The sequence below is a fragment of the Equus asinus genome, chromosome 22 (genome assembly GCF_041296235.1).
Source record: "Equus asinus isolate D_3611 breed Donkey chromosome 22, EquAss-T2T_v2, whole genome shotgun sequence".
In the NCBI taxonomy this organism is placed as follows: Eukaryota; Metazoa; Chordata; class Mammalia; order Perissodactyla; family Equidae; genus Equus; species Equus asinus.
In genome coordinates, this window is record NC_091811.1 from 52,192,875 (window position 1) to 52,213,045 (window position 20,171).

A 20,171-nucleotide genomic window follows, 5' to 3' on the forward strand; every position below is an offset into this window, starting at 1 on the left:
ATTCCTGTCTCACACAATATTAAAAAACTAAGTCATATGGATCATAGACCTAAGTGTAAAACCTAACACTATAAAATTAAGAAAAAATAGAAGAAAATATTTGTAACTTTGGGTTAGGCAAAGATTTCTTGTAAATGACACCACAGGCATAATCAAAAACAAATTGATAACTTGAGTTTCACAAAAATTTAAAACTTCTGCTCTTTGAAAAGCACTGTTAAGAGAACGAAAAGTCAAGCCACAGACTGGGAGTAAATATTTGCAAATCGCGGAAATACAAACTGGTACAACTTTTCTGAACTGAAATTTCTCATTACTTGACAAAACTACACATATACTTACATTACAACCCAGCAGCTCGCTTCTAAGGAATCTACCCTGAAAGTACACATTTAACCACATGAAAATATAAATGCACAAAGTTATTCATTGAAGCAAGGCTTGTAATTGCAAAATATCGCAAAAAACCTAAATATACATACATATGAGGGTAACTGAATTAACGATGGTATGCCCACACAATGGATTATGGTGCAGATAGAAAAAAGAATGAGGAAGATCTCTTTGAACTGATATGAAGTGATCTCCAGGACATCCAGTTTAAGGGAAAAAAGTAAAGAAAAAAAGAACATCTATGGTATGCTACCCTTTGTGTAAGAAAGAGGAATTATAAGAAATTACATATCAATCTACTCATTTATGCAAAAGAAACACAAGAAGGATAAGCTAGTTGCTAGAGAGATTGGTTATATACAGGATGTATTGGGGAAAAGGTAGAAAGAAAGGAGGAATAAGAATGGGGCAACAGGGATGAGGAAGGAGTTACATTATTCGAACTATACCTTTTTGTATAGCTCTGATTTTTATCACCATAGTAATGTTTCACATACCCTTCACATACTCAATAAATAAACTCTTGAAACCAACCAGTGTATAGGGTGACAAGAAATGGATACAAATACTAGCAACTGAACCTAACTGTGTACAGATGAATAACATAGCCACACTAAGAAGAAAAGTAGTAGCCAGTAACTTTGGAAAACAACATCTTGACTGAATAATGTAAGGTTAAATACAGAAGAATGGTACGCAAATGCTGTACTAGTCAGTAAATGTGTTTCTTGCAGGGATATGAGTTAGCAATTTGGATAGTACTCTATGTGTACACTAGATATGAACAAATAAGTAAATATATTGTAGATAATAAGAACTGGGTTTTTCACTCTTGGAGAAAGAAATTACAAATAAGGAATAAGAAATGACCAAAATAATCCCTGTGGTACAAGACTGGAATCTGAACTATCACTATAAAGTCATGTTTTAAATATATATGCCTATATATATACATGGGTTAAAACACATGCATATATCTCCTAGCTCTATTTGCTGAGAAGGGCTGGAAGAAATGACACTCTGGTAGTAATGAACACACCTAGCCCCAGATCTTTATTTCTAAACATCATTCGCCAATAAAAGCAACCAGGGCTTTTGGAAAAGTTGTTGATTCCAGGACTGGGCAGGGAATGTACAAGATGATCCTGGAACATCTTATGGTTTCAAAAAATAGTGAAATGCAGATAGAGATAGATAGATAGATAGATAGATAGCCACTTGTTGAAAGTACACAGGAGTCAGCCTGAAGGAGCTCCTAATGGCCAAATCTGGAACAATGGAAGCCACACACACACTCAAAAAATAATATTATTGAATTATAACCTACAGGATAGAATAAATATCTATGAGTCTATATCAGTGTAAGTAATTATCAGGTAAATAAAAAAGTGGAAGAGGTAGATTTTCCTTGCAGTAGATTTCCTATTCATAAATGTGGAAGAAGGAAATAGGAAATTACCATTAGGTAAATAGCACAGTAGTAATTGTTGCTGGCAATATCTACCAGTGGATTCCAAAATTATTGGACAAAAATTTGGGAAGACACAGAGTGTGCACAGCCTCAAAGTATCTTCCCCAAGGTATTTATTAACTACAAAGATAACCTTACAGTGAATAAACCTCTATAACCAAATGATCAAGGTCAACACTAGTCATAATGCAAAACCCTGTAATATGATTTACTAACACAGATCATTTCTGGGGTTTTCTTGCCCCCCCAAAATGTATAATTTCAATCCAATCATGAAAAATAATTAAAGAAGCCCAAACTGAGAGAGATTCAAAAAATAATATTATTTGAAAATATCAAGGTCATAAAAGGCAATGAATGACCAAGGAAATGATACAGACTGCAAGAAACTAAGGAGAAACAAGTAAATGCTATATGAGGCCCTGGATAGGATCCTGTTACGGAAAGATGACATGAGTGGGAAAACTTGTAAAACTGAAATGAGATCTTTAGTTAATAGTATTGTATCAATTTTAATTTTCTGAGTGACTGTTGTACTATGGTTATATAGGATGTTAAACATTAGGGGAAACTGGGTTAAAATATATGGAAATTCTGTGCTATTTTTGTGGCTTTTCTTTAAGTCCAAAAGTAATTTGAAATTAAAAACTTAAAGAAAAAACCCATTTTGCATTATTTATTAAAGTGGAATCTATGCATGCTTGATTGCTCAGCAATTTCATTCATAGATGAAATGCATGCACACGTGTATCAAAAGATATTCGTAAAAATGTTTATAGCAATATTGTTTGTAGTAGACAAAAATAGCAGAATGGATAAAGTCATAAAATGGAATGACAGTAATGAAAATTAATGAACTATATCTTCATATAAAGAATACCATGAACTTAGTATTAAGCAAAAGAAGCCAGACATTAAAGAATATATACTGTATGATTCCATTTATCAGGCAAAACCAACCTACAGTGTTAAGGGTCAAGATAATAGTTGTCTTTGGGGGAAATGAGGAGGTTTCTGTAGTTCAGATAATACTTTTTTGTAATTTTTGGGTTTGTTCACTTTGTGATAATTGTTTTGGTTTTTTTTTTTTTGAGGAAATTAGCCCTGAGCTAACATCTGCTGCCAATCTTCCTCTACTTTATATGTGGGACGCCTACCACAGCATGGCTTGCCAAGCGGTGCCATGTCTGCACCCAGGGTCTGAACTGGCAGCCCAGGCCACCAAAGCAGAACGTGTGCACTTAACCACTGTGCCACCGGACCAACCCCCCATTGAATTTTTAAATTGTGAATTTTTACTTATATTTACTATAATTTTTTAAAGTTTTTATTTTTTAATTTTTTTTCCCTTTTTCTCCCCAAAGCTCCCCAGTACATAGTTGTATATTCTTCGTTGTGGGTCCTTCTAGTTGTGGCATGTGGGACGCTGCCTCAGCGTGGTTTGATGAGCAGTGCCATGTCCGCGCCCAGGATTCGAACAACAAATCACTGGGCCGCCTGCAGCGGAGCGCGCGAACTTAACCACTCGGCCACGGGGCCAGCCTCTTTTTTAAGTTTTTAAAAGGAGAATTCAACCTATCCTTCCACCCTAGATGAAGTAACATGGACTAGATTTATCCTCTTATCTGAAACAACTAAAAGAAGGCCATCTAAAAGGATTAATAGAAACAGTCCCCAGAGCTCACCAAAGGAGGAGGGATATTTTCTGTCCCCAGCTGGAGGAGAGAACTTAATCCATGGAATAACTGGTAGAGTACTCAGAAACTTTTTTGCCTCAGTAATGGAGGCAAAATTAGCCATAAGGAAAATGCTGCTATAGTTGATAATGAACTTCTTAATCTCAAGTTCCTGTGCCCAGTGCACAGTAAGCCAATCACTGAGACATCAGTGCTTGGAGATGGAGAAAGATTATTTGAATTGGCCAAAATGAGAAGGCAAGAGGATAGGTTCTCTCAAATCTGCCTTAATAAGAGAAGGAAACTGGGGCTGGCCTGGTGGTGCAGCGGTTAAATTCTCACATTCCGCTTCGGCAGCCCAGGGTTCTCCGGTTCAGATCCCGGGTGCGCACACGGTACTCCTTGGCAAGCCATGCTGTGGTAGGTGTCCCACATATAAAGTGGAGGAAGATGGACACAGATGTAGCTCAGGGCCAGTCTTCCTCAGCAAAAAGAGGAGGATTGGCAGCACATGTTAGCTCAGGGCTAATCTTCCTTAAAAAAAAAAAAGAGAGAGAGAGAAAGCAGGGGATTTCATGGAGCTAAGGGACTTGGCAGGAGGAGTTTTGGAGAAACAAAGGTGTAATCCCTGTTTCTTTGCTCCAGATAAGCCCTTGGGCAATGTGACTTCCGGGTATCAATGGCAGCTGGGGGCTGGTTATCTGGTAATTGTTATTTCCTTGAAGGCATTCTTTTTCTTCTGTAAAACAAACTTATAAATCCTCCCTGACTCATGAGTCACCCCTCAGAGTAAACAAGAAAACATCGAATTGACAAGATTAACTTCTTTTCATCTATATCTGTGTTGGGAACAAGATGGAAAGGTAATCTTATTGAATATTTCCAGTAACCCTCAGGTACCCAGCTTCATAGTCTCACCAGCAATGCACAAAGAAAGATTCAAAAGGATCAAACTACTTCTACATAACTGTTTTCTAAAAGTTTGAGAATATTTATAGAATTAGAAAAATATCCAGCACCTAAGAAGACAGAATTTACAATATCTGACATCCAATCAAAAAATATCAACAGCCACATGCAAAAAAATGAAAATAGATCATTTATCTTATACCATACACAAAAATTAACTCAAAGTGGATTAAAGACCTGAATCTAAGACCTGAAACCATAAAACTTCTAGAAGAAAACATGGGGCATACACTCTTTGACATCATCCTTAGCAGTATCTTTTTGAATATCATATCTCTTCAGGCAAGGCAAACAAAAGAAAAAATAAACAAATGGGTCTACATCAGACTAAAACACTTCTGCACAGAAAAGGAAACCATCAACAAAATGAAAAGACAACCTAACAATTGGGAGAAGATATTTGCAAAGTATGTATCCAATAAGGGGTTAACATCCAAAATATATAAACAACTCATACAACTCAACAACAACAACAAAAAAACCAATTAAAAATGGGCAGAGGATCTGAACAGACATTTCTTCAAACAAGATATACAGATGGCCAACAGGCACATAAAAAGATGTTCAACATCATTAACTATCAGGGAAATGCAAATCAAAACTACAATGAGATATCACTTCACTCCCATCAGAATGGCTATAATTAACAAGACAGGAAACAATAAGTGTTGGAGAGGATGTGGAGAGAAGGGAACTCTCATACACTGCTCATAGGAGTGCAAACTGGTGCAGCCACTATGGAAAACAATATGCAGATTCCTCAAAAAATTAAGAATAGGCCTACCAAATGACACAGCTATTCCACTGCTGGGGGTTTATCCAAAGAAGATGAAAACACAAATGCATAAAGATACATGAACCCCTATGTTCATCGCATCATTATTCACAATAGCCAAGACTTGGAAGCAAACTAGGTGCCCATTAAGGGAAGAATGGATAAAGAAGATGTGGTATATATATACAATGAAATACTACTCAGCCATAAGAAATGATGAAATCTGGCCATTTGTGACTACATGGATGGAAATAAGTCAGAGGGAGAAAGTCAAATAGTGTATGATCTCACTCATAAATAGAAGATAAAAACAACAGGGCTGGCCCGTGGTGTAGTGGTTAAGTTCAGGCACTCTGTTTTGGTGGCCTGGGGTTTGCAAGTTGGGATCCTGGGTGTGAACCTAGGACCACTTGTCAAGCCACACTGTGGTGGCATCCCACATAAAATAGAGGAAGATTGGCAACAGATGTTAGCTCTGGGCCAATCTTCCTCACACACACAAAAAACAGCAATGACAAACAAACACATAGAAACAGAGATTAGATTGGTGGTTACCAGAGGGGATGGGAGGTGGGAGGAGGGGTAAAAGGGGTGATTAGGCACATGTGTGTGTGTGTGTGTGTGTGTGTGTGTGTGTGTGTGTGGTGATGGATTGTAATTAGCCCTTAGGTGGTAAACATGATGTAATCTACACAGAAATTGACATATGTAACCATGTACACCTGAAATTTATATGTTATAAAGCAATGTTACTGCAATAAAAAAATTCAAATTAAGAGTGTATAACTTTATGATGTTATTTGTAATCCCCATGGTAACCACAAAGCAAAGAAGTATACAATATGTACAAAAAGGAAATGAGAAAGGAATTAAAACATTTTACTAAAAAAATCAACTAAACAAAAAGGATGACAATAATTCAAAAGATGAGAAGAAAAAAGCTATAATGCAAATAGAAAACAAATAACAAAATGAAAAATGTTAAATCACTTATCAGTAATTAGTTTATTTTTTTTTAGGAAGATTAGCCCTAAGCTAACTGCTGCCAATCCTCCTCTTTTTGCTGAGGAAGACTGGCCCTGAGCTAACATCTGTGCCCATTTTCCTCTACTTTATATGTGGGACGCCTACCACAGCATGGCTTGCCAAGCAGTGCCATGTCCGCACCTGGGATCCGAACCGGCGAACCCCGGCCGCTGAAGCAGAACGTGGGCACTTAACAGCTGCACCACCAGGCTGGCCAGTAATTGCTTTAAATGTAAATGGATTAAACCATTTTATCAAAAGATAAGGCTTGGTAGAACAGATTTTTAAAAACCGTGATCCACCATATGCTGTTTATAAGAGACTAACTTCAGTTCCAAAGACCCAAAGAGGTTGAAAATGAAACGATGGCAAAAGAGATTCCATGCAAACAATAACCAAAAAAAAAAAGAGCTGAGTGGCTATGTCAATAAAAGACAAAATAGACTTTAAATCAAAAAAGATTACCAAAGAATATAATAAAAAGTTCAATATAGCAAGAAGATGTAACAATTATAAACATTCATGCATTTAATAATAGACATTCAAAACACAAGAGCAAAACTTGATGGAATTAAAGGGAGAAATAGATAGTTCTACAATAGTGGGAGACTTCAATACTTTATTTTCAAAGATTTTTTATTTTTTTTCTTTTTTCTTCCCAAAGCCCCCAGTACATAGTTGTATATTCTTCATTGTGGGTCCTTCTAGTTGTGGCATGTGGGACACCACCTCAGCATGGTTTGATGAGCAGTGCCATGTCCACACCCAGGATTCGAACCAACGAAACACTGGGCCACCTGCAGCGGAGCATGCGAACTTAACCACTCGGCCATGGGGCCAGCCCCAATACTTTATTTTCAATAATGGATACAACCACCAGACAGAAGTGAAGTTAGAAAATGGAGACCTTGAACAATACAATAAACCATTTAGATATAATAGATGTACACAGAATATATAATTTTCTCAAGTGCATGTGCAAGATTCTCCAGGATACCATATGTTAGGCCACAAAACAAATCTCAATATATACAAAAACATACAGGGCCAGTCCAGTGGCGCAGCAGTTACGTGCACACGTTCTGCTTCGGCAGCCTGGGGTTCACCGGTTCAGATCCCAGGTGCAGACATGGCACCGCTTGGCAAGCCATGCTGTGGTAGGCGTTTCACATATAAAGTAGAGGACGATGGGCAGGGATGTGAGCTCAGGGCCAGTCTCCTCAGCAAAAAAGAGGAGGACTGGCAGCAGATGTTAGCTCAGGGCTAATCTTCCTCAAAAAAACCCCCCCAAAATGCAAAGTATCTTTTCCAACAATGAGATGAAGTTAGAAATCAATCACAGAAGGAAAACTGGAAAATTCACAAATGTGTGGAAATTAACACATTCTTAAACAACAAGAGGGTCAAACATGAAATCACAAGGGAAAATAGAAAATACTTATAAATGAAAATGAAAGCACAGCATACCAAAAACTATGGGATGTAGCAAAAGCAGTACTAGGAAGGAAATTTATAAGGATAAACATTTATGTGAGAAAAAGAAGAAAGATCTCAAGTCAGTAACCTAACTTTACACCTTAAGGAACTAGAAAATGAGTAATAAATTACACACAAAGCTAAGTAGAAGGGAAGAATTAACAAAGATTAGAGCAGACATACATAAAAGAGTAGAGAAAGTCAATGAAACAAAAAGTTGTTTCTTCCAAAAAATCAACAAAATTGCAAACTTTGAGGTATATTCATTAAGAAAAAAGAGAAGACTCGAATTCCTAAAACCAGAAATCAATGTGGGGACATTTTTACTGGTTCTACAGAAATAAACAGTATTATAAGAGGATATTATGTACAATCTTATGCCATGAAATTGGATAACCTAGATCAAATGGAAAAAATCCTAGAAACATAAAGTATATGAAGACTGAATAATAAAGAAATATAAAATCTAAATAGACTTATAACCAGGAAGGAGAGTGAATCAGTAATACTAAAAAACTCCCAACAAAGAAAAGCCTAGACCAGATGGCTTCACTGGTGAATTCTACCAAACTGGAGAGTTGACATGACGCTGAGATAGCCCAGTGAAAGTGTATTGCTGGCCTTGCCAGCTGAAAGCAAACTGCTTCTGGTGGTCATTATTGACAGATATGGAGAAAAATCATTCGCCAGATTAGTAGAGGCACACTGGGTACTAGAGGATGTGTTAATTCACTCAAGCAGTGAAACTACATCTGGTACGTCAGCTGCAATAGGATCACCACCTGGTTAATTTTACAGTACAGCTCAGATGATGGTTAGCTTTTTTTTTTTTTAGCAATAAAGTATCTTTTAATTAAGGCATGTACATTGTTTTTAGACATAATGCTCCTGCACACTTAATAGACTACAGGATAGTGTAAACATAACTTTTATATGCACTGTGAAACCAAAAAACTCATGTGACTCTCTTTATTGCAATATTCACTTTATTGTGGTGTTCTGGAACTGAATCTGCAATATCTCTGAGGTATGCCTATAACCCACTGTCATTCTCCAAGATCCATCTGTCTTCTGCACTGGCCAAATAAGCAAATTGAATGAGGATGGTGGGAACCACCACTCCTGCATCTTTCCTTGGTTGTGACACTTATCTCTGCAATCCCTCTAGAAATGCAGTATTGCTTTGGTTCACTATTGTCCCAGGCAGAGGTAGTTTTAGTGGTTTTCCCACCATAATTGGCATTTCCCACCATAATTGCCCTCCACTCTAACATTCCAATCTCTCTAAGCATTTGAATTCTTTCTTCTGCATTAAACCAAGGCAAATCTGGCATTTCTAACTCACTCAGTATGGGCAACCTTTTGGTCCATGTTTCAGCCAACCAAACAACCAAACTCTTAGAACCCTTTCTAATTCCCCAAGCTGTAATATTACATGCAGAATCTCTGCTTAATGAGCCCATATCAGTAAATTCAACCTTATCCAACTTTATGTCTCTTTTACTATTATCCTGCACCCGTAACGTCTATTCCCACATATATTCCCTTGATTTCTGTCTGTAAAAGTTGGAAAACTCAAGTAGTTCTTTTGGAGTGTAGTGCACTTCCTCATGGATCACACTTTCAACCTTATCTTTAGTGGCCTATTGGAATTTGAGTCTAGTTACAGGTCTAGAAACAAAGGGGTGTAGTAGGGATGGTTTCTGAGGAAAATCAGTGCTGTCTTGTATGGCAACTGCTTCAGGAGAGGTTGTTACAGTTTCCTCAGGCAATGCAGGGTTAATCCACTCAGACAGGGGTGGACAGGCTGCTCCCTCTCTATTGGAGAGGCTACTCCTGTTGGGGGGGGGGGGGTCGAGAGGCTGCTCCTTTGGCAAAGAACACTCTTCAGAATTTAGTGGCTCAATGTCCCAAGCTTTATCAGGGCCTTCCCACATATCCCCATTCCAGCTTTCAGGAGCCCATTCCTTCCCAATCAATGCCCTCACTTTAATATTAGCCACCAAGTGAGACTGGGACATCAACTTGCTTTGTAATTCAGTCAGTCAGAGAATGAGCTACTTGGTTTAATTTTCAGCAATCTCAGTTATGCAGCTATAGGAGATAAGGGTCTCCTTCAGGGCACACATAAAGACTTTCAGGTCATTTACGTGGCACTTGAGCTGAGAATTCGAATCCCTGGGCTCATCCTTTTCTTTCCCTACTTTGTCCGGTGGCATTAGGAGCAACCAACCTATCTCATTATGTTTGTTAGTTTGCCAAAAATATTTGAAAATATCATATAAACGGTCATCCAGATTCTTGCTTCCTATAAGCAGTTGGTTAGGAGTATCAAATGGTGATATTTTGCATTTCTTAATTGCCAGATCATGCCAAGGACTATCAGTGCTCTCTTTAATACTGGAAATCTAATCAGATTAGAGAGTCAATTCTAGAAATCCCAGATCCAATTCAGAAAACTCATCCTTGAGACTCTGCTCTTCCAGAACCACTCTTGGTACCAAAACCACTATTGTAGTATTAGCCAGGGTTCTCCAGAGAAACAGAACCAAAACAGAGAGGCAGAAAGAAAGAGACAGAGACACAGAGAGATTTATTATAAAGAATTGGCTCACATGACTATGGAGGCTAAGAAGTCTCCCAATCTCTAGTTGGCAAGCTAGAGACCCAGGAAAGCCTATGGTGTAGTTCTAGTCCCAAAGTCAGCAGGCTCCAAACCCAAGAAGAGCTGATGATTCAGTTCAAGTCTGAAGGTGGGAAAAGACTGATACCCCAGTTCAAGGGAGTTAGGCAAGTGGAGTTCCCTTTTATCAGACTTTTTGTGCTGTTTAGGTTTTTAATTGGGTGAAACCCACCCACATTAGGGAAGGCATTTTGCTTTACTCAGTCTATTGATTCAAGTGTTAATCTTATCAAGAAACATCTTCATAGACATACCCAGAATAATATTTGACTAAATGTGTGGCCCAGTCAAGTTGATATGTAAAATTAACCATCACAACTATCAACAGAGTAAAAGATAATACACAGAATGGAAGAAAATATTTGCAAATTGCATATCTGATAAGTGATTAATATCCAGAATATATAAAGAATTCCTGCAACTCAACAAGAACAAACCCAGTCCCAAAATAGGCAAAGGACTTGAATACACATTTCTCCAAAGAATAAAAACACATGGTCAACAAGCATATGAATAGATGTTCAACATCACTAATCATTAAGGAAATGCAAATCAAACCCACAATGAGATACTTCACACCTATTACGATGCTTATTATCAGAAAAAAAACCCACAGAAAATAATAAGTGTTGGTGAGAATGTGTAGAAATTGGGACCTTTGTGCACTGCTGATGAGAATGTAAAATGGTGCAGCTACTATGGAAAACAGTACAGCGGTTTCTCAAAAAATTAAAAAGAGAATTACCATACGATCGAGAAATTCCACACCTAGGTATATAAAGAACTGAAAGCAGAGACTTAAACAGATATTTGTACTCCTATGTTCATTGCAGCACTACTCACAACAGCAGAGAGGTGGAAGTAGCCTAAGTGTCCATTGATGAATGAATGGATAAACAAAATGTCATATATACATACTATGGAATATTGCTTAGCCTTAAAAAGAAAGGAAATTCTGACACATGCTACAACACAGTTGAACTTTGAAGACACGCTAAGGGAAATATACCAGGTACAAAAGGACAAATGCTTTGATTCCACTTATATAAGGTATCTAGCATAGGCAAATTCATAGAGACAGAAAGTAGATAGGTTGCCAGGGTTTGGGGGGAAAAGGGAATGTGTAGTCATTGTTTAATGGATCAGAGTTTCTGTTTGGGATGATGAAAAAGTTCTGAAACTAGACAGTCATGATGGTTACACAACGTTATATATATACTTAATGCCACTGAATTGTACCATTAAAAATCGTTAAAATTGTAAATTTTATGTTATGTATATTTTACTAAAATAAAAAATTGAAAAATAGGTAATTATTTAAAAGAATTATTGGAATGTAATAAATATTGAGTTTATGACATACGTAGAAGTATGATACAAATAGCATAAAGGTCAGGAGAGAGAGAAAGGTAGAATACTGCCATAAAGTTTATACATTGTTCAAAAGTGGTTTAATACCACTTGAAGGCAAATGGCGATAACTTAAATATGTATGCTATGAAGCCTAAAGCAGCAACTAAAAAGGTGAATCAGAATTATAGGTAATAAGAATCATAAAAATATATTCAATCTAAAAGAGTCAGAAAAAGAATAAAAAGGAAACAAAAAAACACACAGGACAAACAGAAAACAAATAGCAAAATGGCAAATTCAAACCTAACAATATCAATAATCACATTAAATATGAATGGTCTAAACATCCAATTAAAGGGCAGAGATTGTCAGGTTTGATAAAAAAGAAACCCAATTATATACTTCCTATAAGAAACCCACTTTAAATATAATAACCCAAATATGTTTAAAGTAAAAGGATAGTAACACTCATAAAAAGAAAGCTAGAATGGCTATATTAATAACAAACAAAGTAGATTACAGAGAAAAGTATATTACTAGGGATAAATAGGGTCATTTTATAATGGTAAAGTGGCCAATTCTTTCAGAGAACATAGCAATTCTAAATGTTTAGGCACCTAATGAAATAAATTCAAAATACATGAAAAAAAATTTGATAGAACAGTCAGAAGAACTAGATAAATTCAAAATTATACTCAAACATTTCTTTACTTCTTTTTCAATAATTGATACATAAAGTTGAGAAAAAATGATAGCAGAAGACTTGAACAAAACTATCAACCAATTTGATTGCTTGATATAATCGTTATTTATAGAGTACTCCACTTATCAACAGAATACAAATTGTATTCAAGTACATAAATTGCATTTACCAGTGTAGACCATATTCTGAATCATAAAACGAATTTCAAGAAATTTACCAGGATTCAGATCATATGAAATAAGTTCTCTGACCCAATGAAATTGAATTGGAAATAAATGAGAAAAAGTCTGAAAATATTTGGAAACTAAGTAACACGCTTCTAAATAATCCATGGTTCAAGCCAGCCCTGATTGCCTAGTGGTTAAGTTCAGCACTCTCACTGCTTTGGTGGCCCAGTTTTGCTTCCCACTCATCCATCAGTTGACATGCTGTGGCACACACAGAATAACTAGAACAACTTACAACTAGGATATACAACCATGTACTGGGGCTTTGGGGAGGAAAAAAGAAATAAATAAATAAACTTAAATAATCCATGAGTCAAAGAAAAAGCTCAAAAGGGAAATTAGAAAGTATTTAAAACTGAATGACAATGAAAACACAGCATTTCCATTTGCAGAGGGAGAAATAGATGGAACAAAATACTTATTATGAAAGAAAAAGGTTCTCAATGATCTCAGCTTTCACCTTATGAAACTGGAAAAAAGAAGAGCAAATTATGCCTAAAGTAAAAAATGTAAATGAAATCATAAAGATCAGTGCAGAAATCAGTAAAATAGAAAACAGAAAAGCAATTAGAGGAAACCCATGAAATCAAAAGTTGATTCTTTGAGAAGATCAATAAAATTGATAAACCTCTAGCCATAATGATAAGCAAAGAAAGAGAGAGAGAGAAAGGGAGAAAACAAATTACTAATATCAAAAATGAGAGGTGACATTATTACAGATTCTACAGATAACAAAGGGATAATATGAGATTATTATGAACAACTCTAGGCTAATAAACTCAACTACTCAGACGAAATGGGCAAATTCCTTGAAAGATAGAACCTGTGAAAGCTCACTCAAGGAGAAATAAGATAACCTGAAGAGCCCTATGATTATTTTTTTAATTGAATTTGTAGTTTAAAACCTTCCTGTGAATTAAGCCATAACTCTAGATAGTACTATTGATTGTTTCTCCCCACCCTACCCAAACACTGTTGGTTTCTACCAAACATATACAGTCATGCGTCACTTAACAACAGAGATACATTCTGAGAAATGTGTAATTAGGTGATTTTGTCATTGTTTTAACATCATAGAGTGTACTTACACAAACCTGTGTGGCATAAGTCTACTACACACCTAGGCTATGTGCTAATAATCTTACGGAACCATCATTGCATATGTGGTCCGATGCTGACCGAAATGTCATTATCAGGTGCATGACTATAAAAGGAAAGGCCAATTCTCAACAAACTTACAGAAAATTGAAAAGAATTTTCTATCTGAATCTATGTAGCTAGCATTACTCTGATGCCAAAACCAAAGGCATTACAAGAAAGGAAAATGACAGGGGCTGGCCCCGTGGCTGAGTGGTTAAATTTGCATGCCCCGCTGCGGTGGCCCAGGGTTTCCCGGGTTCGGATCCTGGGCGCGGACATGGCACCGCTCGTCAGGCCACGTTGAGGTGGCATTCCATATGCCACAACTAGAAGGACCTGCAACTAAGATATACAACTATGTACCAGGGAGGATTTGGGGAGATAAAGCAGGGAAAAAAAAAAAAAAAAAAAGAAAGGAAAATGACAGACCAATATACTTTATAAACATAGACACAAGAAGTTGTTAACAGGGGCCAGCCTGGTGGCGCAGCAGTTAAGTGTGCATGTTCCGCTTCGGCAGCACAGGGTTCACTGGTTCGGATCCTGGGTGTGGACATGGCACTGCTTGGCAAGCCATGCTGTGGTAGGCATCCCATATATAAAGCAGAGGAAGATGGGCATGGATGTTAGCTCAGGGCCAGTCTTCCTCAGCAAAAAGAGGAGGATTGGTGGCAGATGTTAGCTCAAGGCTAATCTTCCTCAGGAAAAAGAAAAGTTAACAAAATTTTAGCAAATCAAATACAAGATAATAAAAAGAATGCTACATTATGAGTAAATGGGGTTCATCTAAAAAATGCAAGGTTGATTTAACATTCCTAAATCAATGTAATTCACTATATCAACAAATTCAAAGAGAAAAAAACACAGGATTATTCCAAAAGATGCAGTAAAAGCTTTTTTTTAAAATTTTTTCTTTTGAGGAACATTAGCCCTGAGCTAACTGCTGCCAGTCCTCCTCTTTCTGCTGAGGAAGACTGGCCCTGAGCTAACATCCATGCCCATCTTCCTCTACTTTATATGTGGGATGCCTACCACAGCATGGCTTGCCAAGCAGTGCTATGTCCGCACCCAGAATCCGAACCAGCGAACCCCGGGCCGCCAAAGCAGAACATGCGCACTTAACTCCTGCACCACTGGGCCAGCCCCCATAAAAGCTTTTGACAAAACTGAACATCTATTCCTAATTGAAAATCTCAGCAAACTAGGAAAAGAAGGGAATTTCCCCAACTTGATAAAGAGCACCATAAAATACATACAGTTACTGTCATACTTAATGGTGGAAAACTGAATGCTTTCCCCTAACATCAAGAACAAAGCAAGGATGTCTCGTCACTTCTATTCAACTTTATACTGGAGGTCCTAGCCTACTCAGTCAGTCAAAAATGAAGTTTAGGGGTCCTGACTGGTGACATAGCAGTTAAGTTCGCATGCTCTGCTTCCGTGGCCCAGGGTGCACTGGTTTGGGTCCCGGGCACAGACCTACACACCAATCATCAAGCCATGCTGTGGCAGGCGTCCCACATATAAAATAGAGGAAGATGGGCATGGATGTTAGCTCAGGGCCAGTCTTCCTCAGCAAAAAGAGGAGGATGGGCGGCAGATGTTAGCTCAGGGCTAATCTTCCTCAATAAAACCCCCCAAAAACCCAGAACCTCAATCCATATCTGATATCACATACAAAGATTAAGACAAAATAGATCATAGACCTAAATGTAAAATCTAAAAGAATAAAACTCCTAGAATACTTAGGAGAAAACGTGACCTTGGTTTAGGCAAGGTTTGCTTGGAGTATACTACACTAAAAGCATAATCCACAAAAGAAAAAGTTGATAAATTGGCTTTAGGAGTTTTATTCTTTGAAAGACACTAATAGTGGAAGAAAAAGACAAGCCACAGAATGGGAAAAAGTATTTGCAAATCATCTATCTGATAAAGGAGTTGTATTCAGAATACATAAGAATACTCAAAACTGAATGATAAGAACACAGACCACTCAATTTTTAAAATATGGGCAAAATATTTGAACTACCAAAGAAGACATACCAAGCGCAAATAAGCTCATGGAAAGTTGCTCAAAATCATTAGTCATTATGAAAGTGCGAATTAAAACCACAATGAGATACCATTATATACCTTTAGGAATGGCTAAAATTATAAAGACTAATAACATCGAGTGTTGATAAAGATGCAAAGCAATTGAAAATCTCATATACTGGGGCCTGCCCGGTAGTGCAGCAGTTAAGTGACCACAGGCTGCTTCGGCGGCCCAGGGTTTGCTGGTTTGGATCCTGGGTGCAGACATGGCACCACTTGGCAAGCCATGCTGTGGTAGGCATCCCACATATAAAGTGGAGGAAGATGGGCACGAATGTTAGCTCAGGGCCAGTCTTCCTCAGCAAAAAGAGGAGGATGGGCAGCAGATGTCACCTCAGGGCTAATCTTCCTCAAAAAAAAAAATCTGTATACTTGAAAAGTGTACAGTTTATTGTATGACTATTATACCTCAATAAAGCTATTAAAAGCAAACACTGTTATTGCTGCTAGTTGGGGGGAGTTGAATCAGGAGTAAGTCTACGTGGAGAATGAGAAAGTATAAATATTCAGTACTCCTTACACATAGGAAAGAACTTCCTCTGAATTAACCTCTTTTAACCTGGCTGATTTTGTTATATTCTGTCTGAGAGAACAGAATGCAGTATAGCCTTAATTGTTTGGGGTCTGTTTGATTGTTATACTATTTAAGCTCTTTGTTTATTGTCCTTGGCCAATAAACTCCTTTTCCATGAAGTGTTCAGGGGAAATAAAAGGAGCTAGAGTTCAAAGCAATCTGTTTCTTTTTGTTAATAGCTATTTGATAAATCTCAGTTGAGAATAAATGAAAACTTTTGACTAAAATTAGATATCAATAGTAGCTATAGGTTTTAATTTTTCTTTCTATCCCAATCACTCAATAGCACATGTAATTTATTTCTCAAAAAACTTAATTCTGATATGAAAGTGAAAGAGATTAAAATTGGAGCTTGTTATCCACAGAGTCAGGTGAAAGTTGTCATTTGAAATCAAATTTACTTCAAACACAGTCAAATATCATGAAAATAAAATGAGTTGTAACAAAAAAAATGTAACTGGTCATGGGAAGTTAAAAAAAATGTTGCCATCTGTAAACTTCTCATTTACTACCTACCTCTCTGGCTCGACAGAGCTGTGCTTGCTCAATCCTAGAGATGACATCCTGTGCTGTAAATGGGAGCTCAAGCGCAGGGAACAATGAGCTATCAATGGTTTCTTTGGTCGTGGTGGTGTAATCCACAAGTTCAATTTCTGAATCAGATTCATTGTCAGTTTGCATTTTGATAAATATTTGAAAAATTGAGTAATTTTCTTTTATTTCTTCTTTTTTCACAGAATATAGGCAAATGCTAATAAAAGTGTCCACGAACAAACTAGAAGCCTTTCCTGCTCCCAGAGATTGTGGTTTACCCTGCTACTAATTGGTTGCTGACCATGGTAAATCCAGTCCTAGTGATGTCATAATAGACCCATTGTGACGTTATCATTGACTCAAACATTTAAAGAGTGCTTATTATATGCAGAGAACCAGGCATTCTATATGCTGTGATGGTAGAAGGGTGAAGGGGGAGGGAGGGTAGGTGAGAATAGACAACAGGAATGCTGAAAGAAATAGAAGATATAGCCCTATTTAAATGAGTTTAAAATCCAGGTGTTAGAATTCAAGATCCAGTGTATCGAACGTAACTCCTGGTTCTTCTTGCTTCCTTAGGTTTTGCTTAAGAATTTTTGTCTGTAATGGATTAATTGTGTTACAACTTCCTCAGCTGCCCCTCAACTTTTCCTAGACATTTCGTAACTTGGAAAATATTCTTTGGATGAAGATCACACTCTTTGTACTGCCTAGTGACTAGCTTTTTCAAGGAACCTGACTGAAAAAGTCTTTGAAGTTCCATAGTTGACTCGAGAAATTGAAGGGCACGCTAGAAGCTGCCTTCTAACTGAAAGAGTAGTACTTTGGGCAGCTCCTTTGATTGCAAAGGAGGTGAAAGGATTTAGGAGACTGGAGCAATTAAAGGAGAGGGTAGTTTTGTTGGCTGTGTAGATTTTGTTTCCAATTTAAAAAAATATGACAAAGTACAGAAAGTAATATAACAAATAGGCATGTACCTATCACCTAGAATGAACGAATTTTAACATTTTGTCATATTTACTTCAGATATTTTTAAATAAAAGAAAGCATTAGAGATAAAGTTGAAATCCCCTTTGGTGTTTTCACCAGACTCCTTCCTTCCCCTCTGTCCCTTTTCAGAGGCAATGACAATCACGATTTTGAAGTATTGATGTCTAGTTCATGTTTATATAATTTTACTACGGGTGTATAAATTCATAAACTGTATAATATCATTTTGAGGTTTTAGACTTTATACAAATGGTGAATGTAAAACAATTTCTCTACAAAAACTTTCTATGTTGAGTCTTTATTTAAACTTAAACTTAGTCCTATGTTGAGCCTTTGTTGTAAACTTGTAAAGTTAAACAACATATGCGTTTCAGTCCTTCAGAGAAAGGAAGGCAGGGGATCATAAAGTAGTTGTCTCTTAAAAATATCAGTCGGTATATAGAGAGCAAATTAAATATTTTTCCTTCTCTTTAAGATCCCGTTTCCTAAGTGACTGTCTCCTCTGTGTTCCCAAATCACTTTGTAAACTGTCTAGTATAGTACTAATCTCATTGAAGTGTAACTACTATTTGTCTCTATCTACTAGTTGGTAAACTTCTCAAAACCAGATGCTGTACTTTAGTTTTCTTTTTCTAACATTTGGCATATTCTTCCTCAGTTCTTCCACAGAAACTGTCTAAAATTTGGATATTCATTATAGTTTCAGACTCAACTCCTTATAGAAACTCTTTTAAGCCTTAAAATACTTTCCTTTATTGTTAGACTGGCCTCCAGTCATAAAATATTACTCCTTTTTTTTCTATAAATCACAATTAAGTCTATTTATTCAAGGAAGTTCATAACGTTTTCTGAAAAGAACCGCAATTAAGGAGAATTATTTATTTTTATGAATGTGAAGTCTGATTAAAATATTCATCATTATCCAGCATTTGACATCCATTAGTCGGTTTAAGTACTTTATTGATAATAGTATTAGATTGTAAGATCTTTATGTAACTTTTATTTCTCTAGATTTCTTTACATTGCTTATCTCAGCAGGCATTCACAAAGCATCCTACATGCTTGTCAACTAAACTAATTTAGCATTATTGCTCTCTCTCTCATATTTTTTATGCAGCATGGAATTCATCAGCAATTGGAAATGAAGGCTTTTTAAGGCAAATTTTAAAACTTCTCTCCTTCCCTTTCGATTTGACAAACATTTGCTGAGACACTATTATGTGGCTACCATTATCCTAGACTGTGAAGAATATACGACAGGGTACCTGTGAAGAAACTGAAAAACGAAAAGAAGAAAAAGGAAATAACTTAAGATAGAATATAATATTCGAGTGTTAACAAGGGACATGAAGAAGAGATCTGTGGGGAGCAGAGTTTTCGGGAAAGCCTTATGGAGAGAGAAGGTTGATTGACAAATGAAGGCATTCCAGATAGGGAAGACGCCTTGAGCCATGGCTTTGGAGGTGAGTGTTGAGTTTGTATTTCAGGGGAAAAGTGAGGAAATTGGTTTAATTGAGATGAAGTAATGTTGAGTTTACTAGGGACCAGATTAGGGAGCGTATGGGACACATATCAGCAATTTGATAAGGGAATTAATTTGGGATCTACATGAAAAAGTGAGGAGATTCATTTGAGGTGAAGTAAGGGAGATTACATAGGATCAGAATGGTAAGGTCTTGGGCTGGCCCCGTGGCTGAGTGGTTAAGTTCGCGCGCTCCACTGCAGGCGGCCCAGTGTTTCGTTGGTTCGAATCCTGGGCGCCGACATGGCACTGCTCGTCAAGCCACGCTGAGGCAGCGTCCCACATGCCACAACTAGAAGGACCCGCAACCAAGAATATACAACTATGTACTGGGGGGCTTTGGGGAGAAAAAAGGAAAAAATAAAATCTTAAAAAAAAAAAAAAAAGAATGGTAAGGTCTTGAAAGCAAACAGCAGTTTGGTAAAAATGAAGCCTTCAATTTAGGAAGAATTTTGAAATAATAGAATGGAAAAAACCCATTGGAAAAGATCTGGACATGATTATTTCAAAAGAGGAATATGGGGCCAGCTGGGTGGTGTAGAGGTTAAGTTCTTGCATTCTGCTT

At 37.1% G+C, this 20,171-nt stretch overlaps 1 protein-coding gene and 1 long non-coding RNA gene across 2 annotated transcripts in view; one reads left to right on the top strand and one right to left on the bottom strand.

The window, feature by feature from the left end:
- Positions 1 to 17,241, bottom strand: part of FAM186A (family with sequence similarity 186 member A) — a 63,020-nt gene extending 45,779 nt beyond the window's left edge. The window contains exon 1 of the mRNA XM_070495117.1: positions 17,077 to 17,241. Coding sequence (XP_070351218.1) covers positions 17,077 to 17,241 — 165 coding nt within the window. The remainder of the gene's footprint in view (positions 1 to 17,076) is intronic.
- The window catches only part of LOC139041515 (uncharacterized), a 103,683-nt gene extending 84,017 nt beyond the window's left edge, over positions 1 to 19,666 (top strand). The window contains exons 2-3 of the long non-coding RNA XR_011496803.1: positions 17,298 to 17,399; positions 19,202 to 19,666. This is a non-coding gene — a long non-coding RNA (uncharacterized lncRNA). The remainder of the gene's footprint in view (positions 1 to 17,297; positions 17,400 to 19,201) is intronic.
- The last annotated feature ends 505 nt before the right edge of the window (positions 19,667 to 20,171 follow it).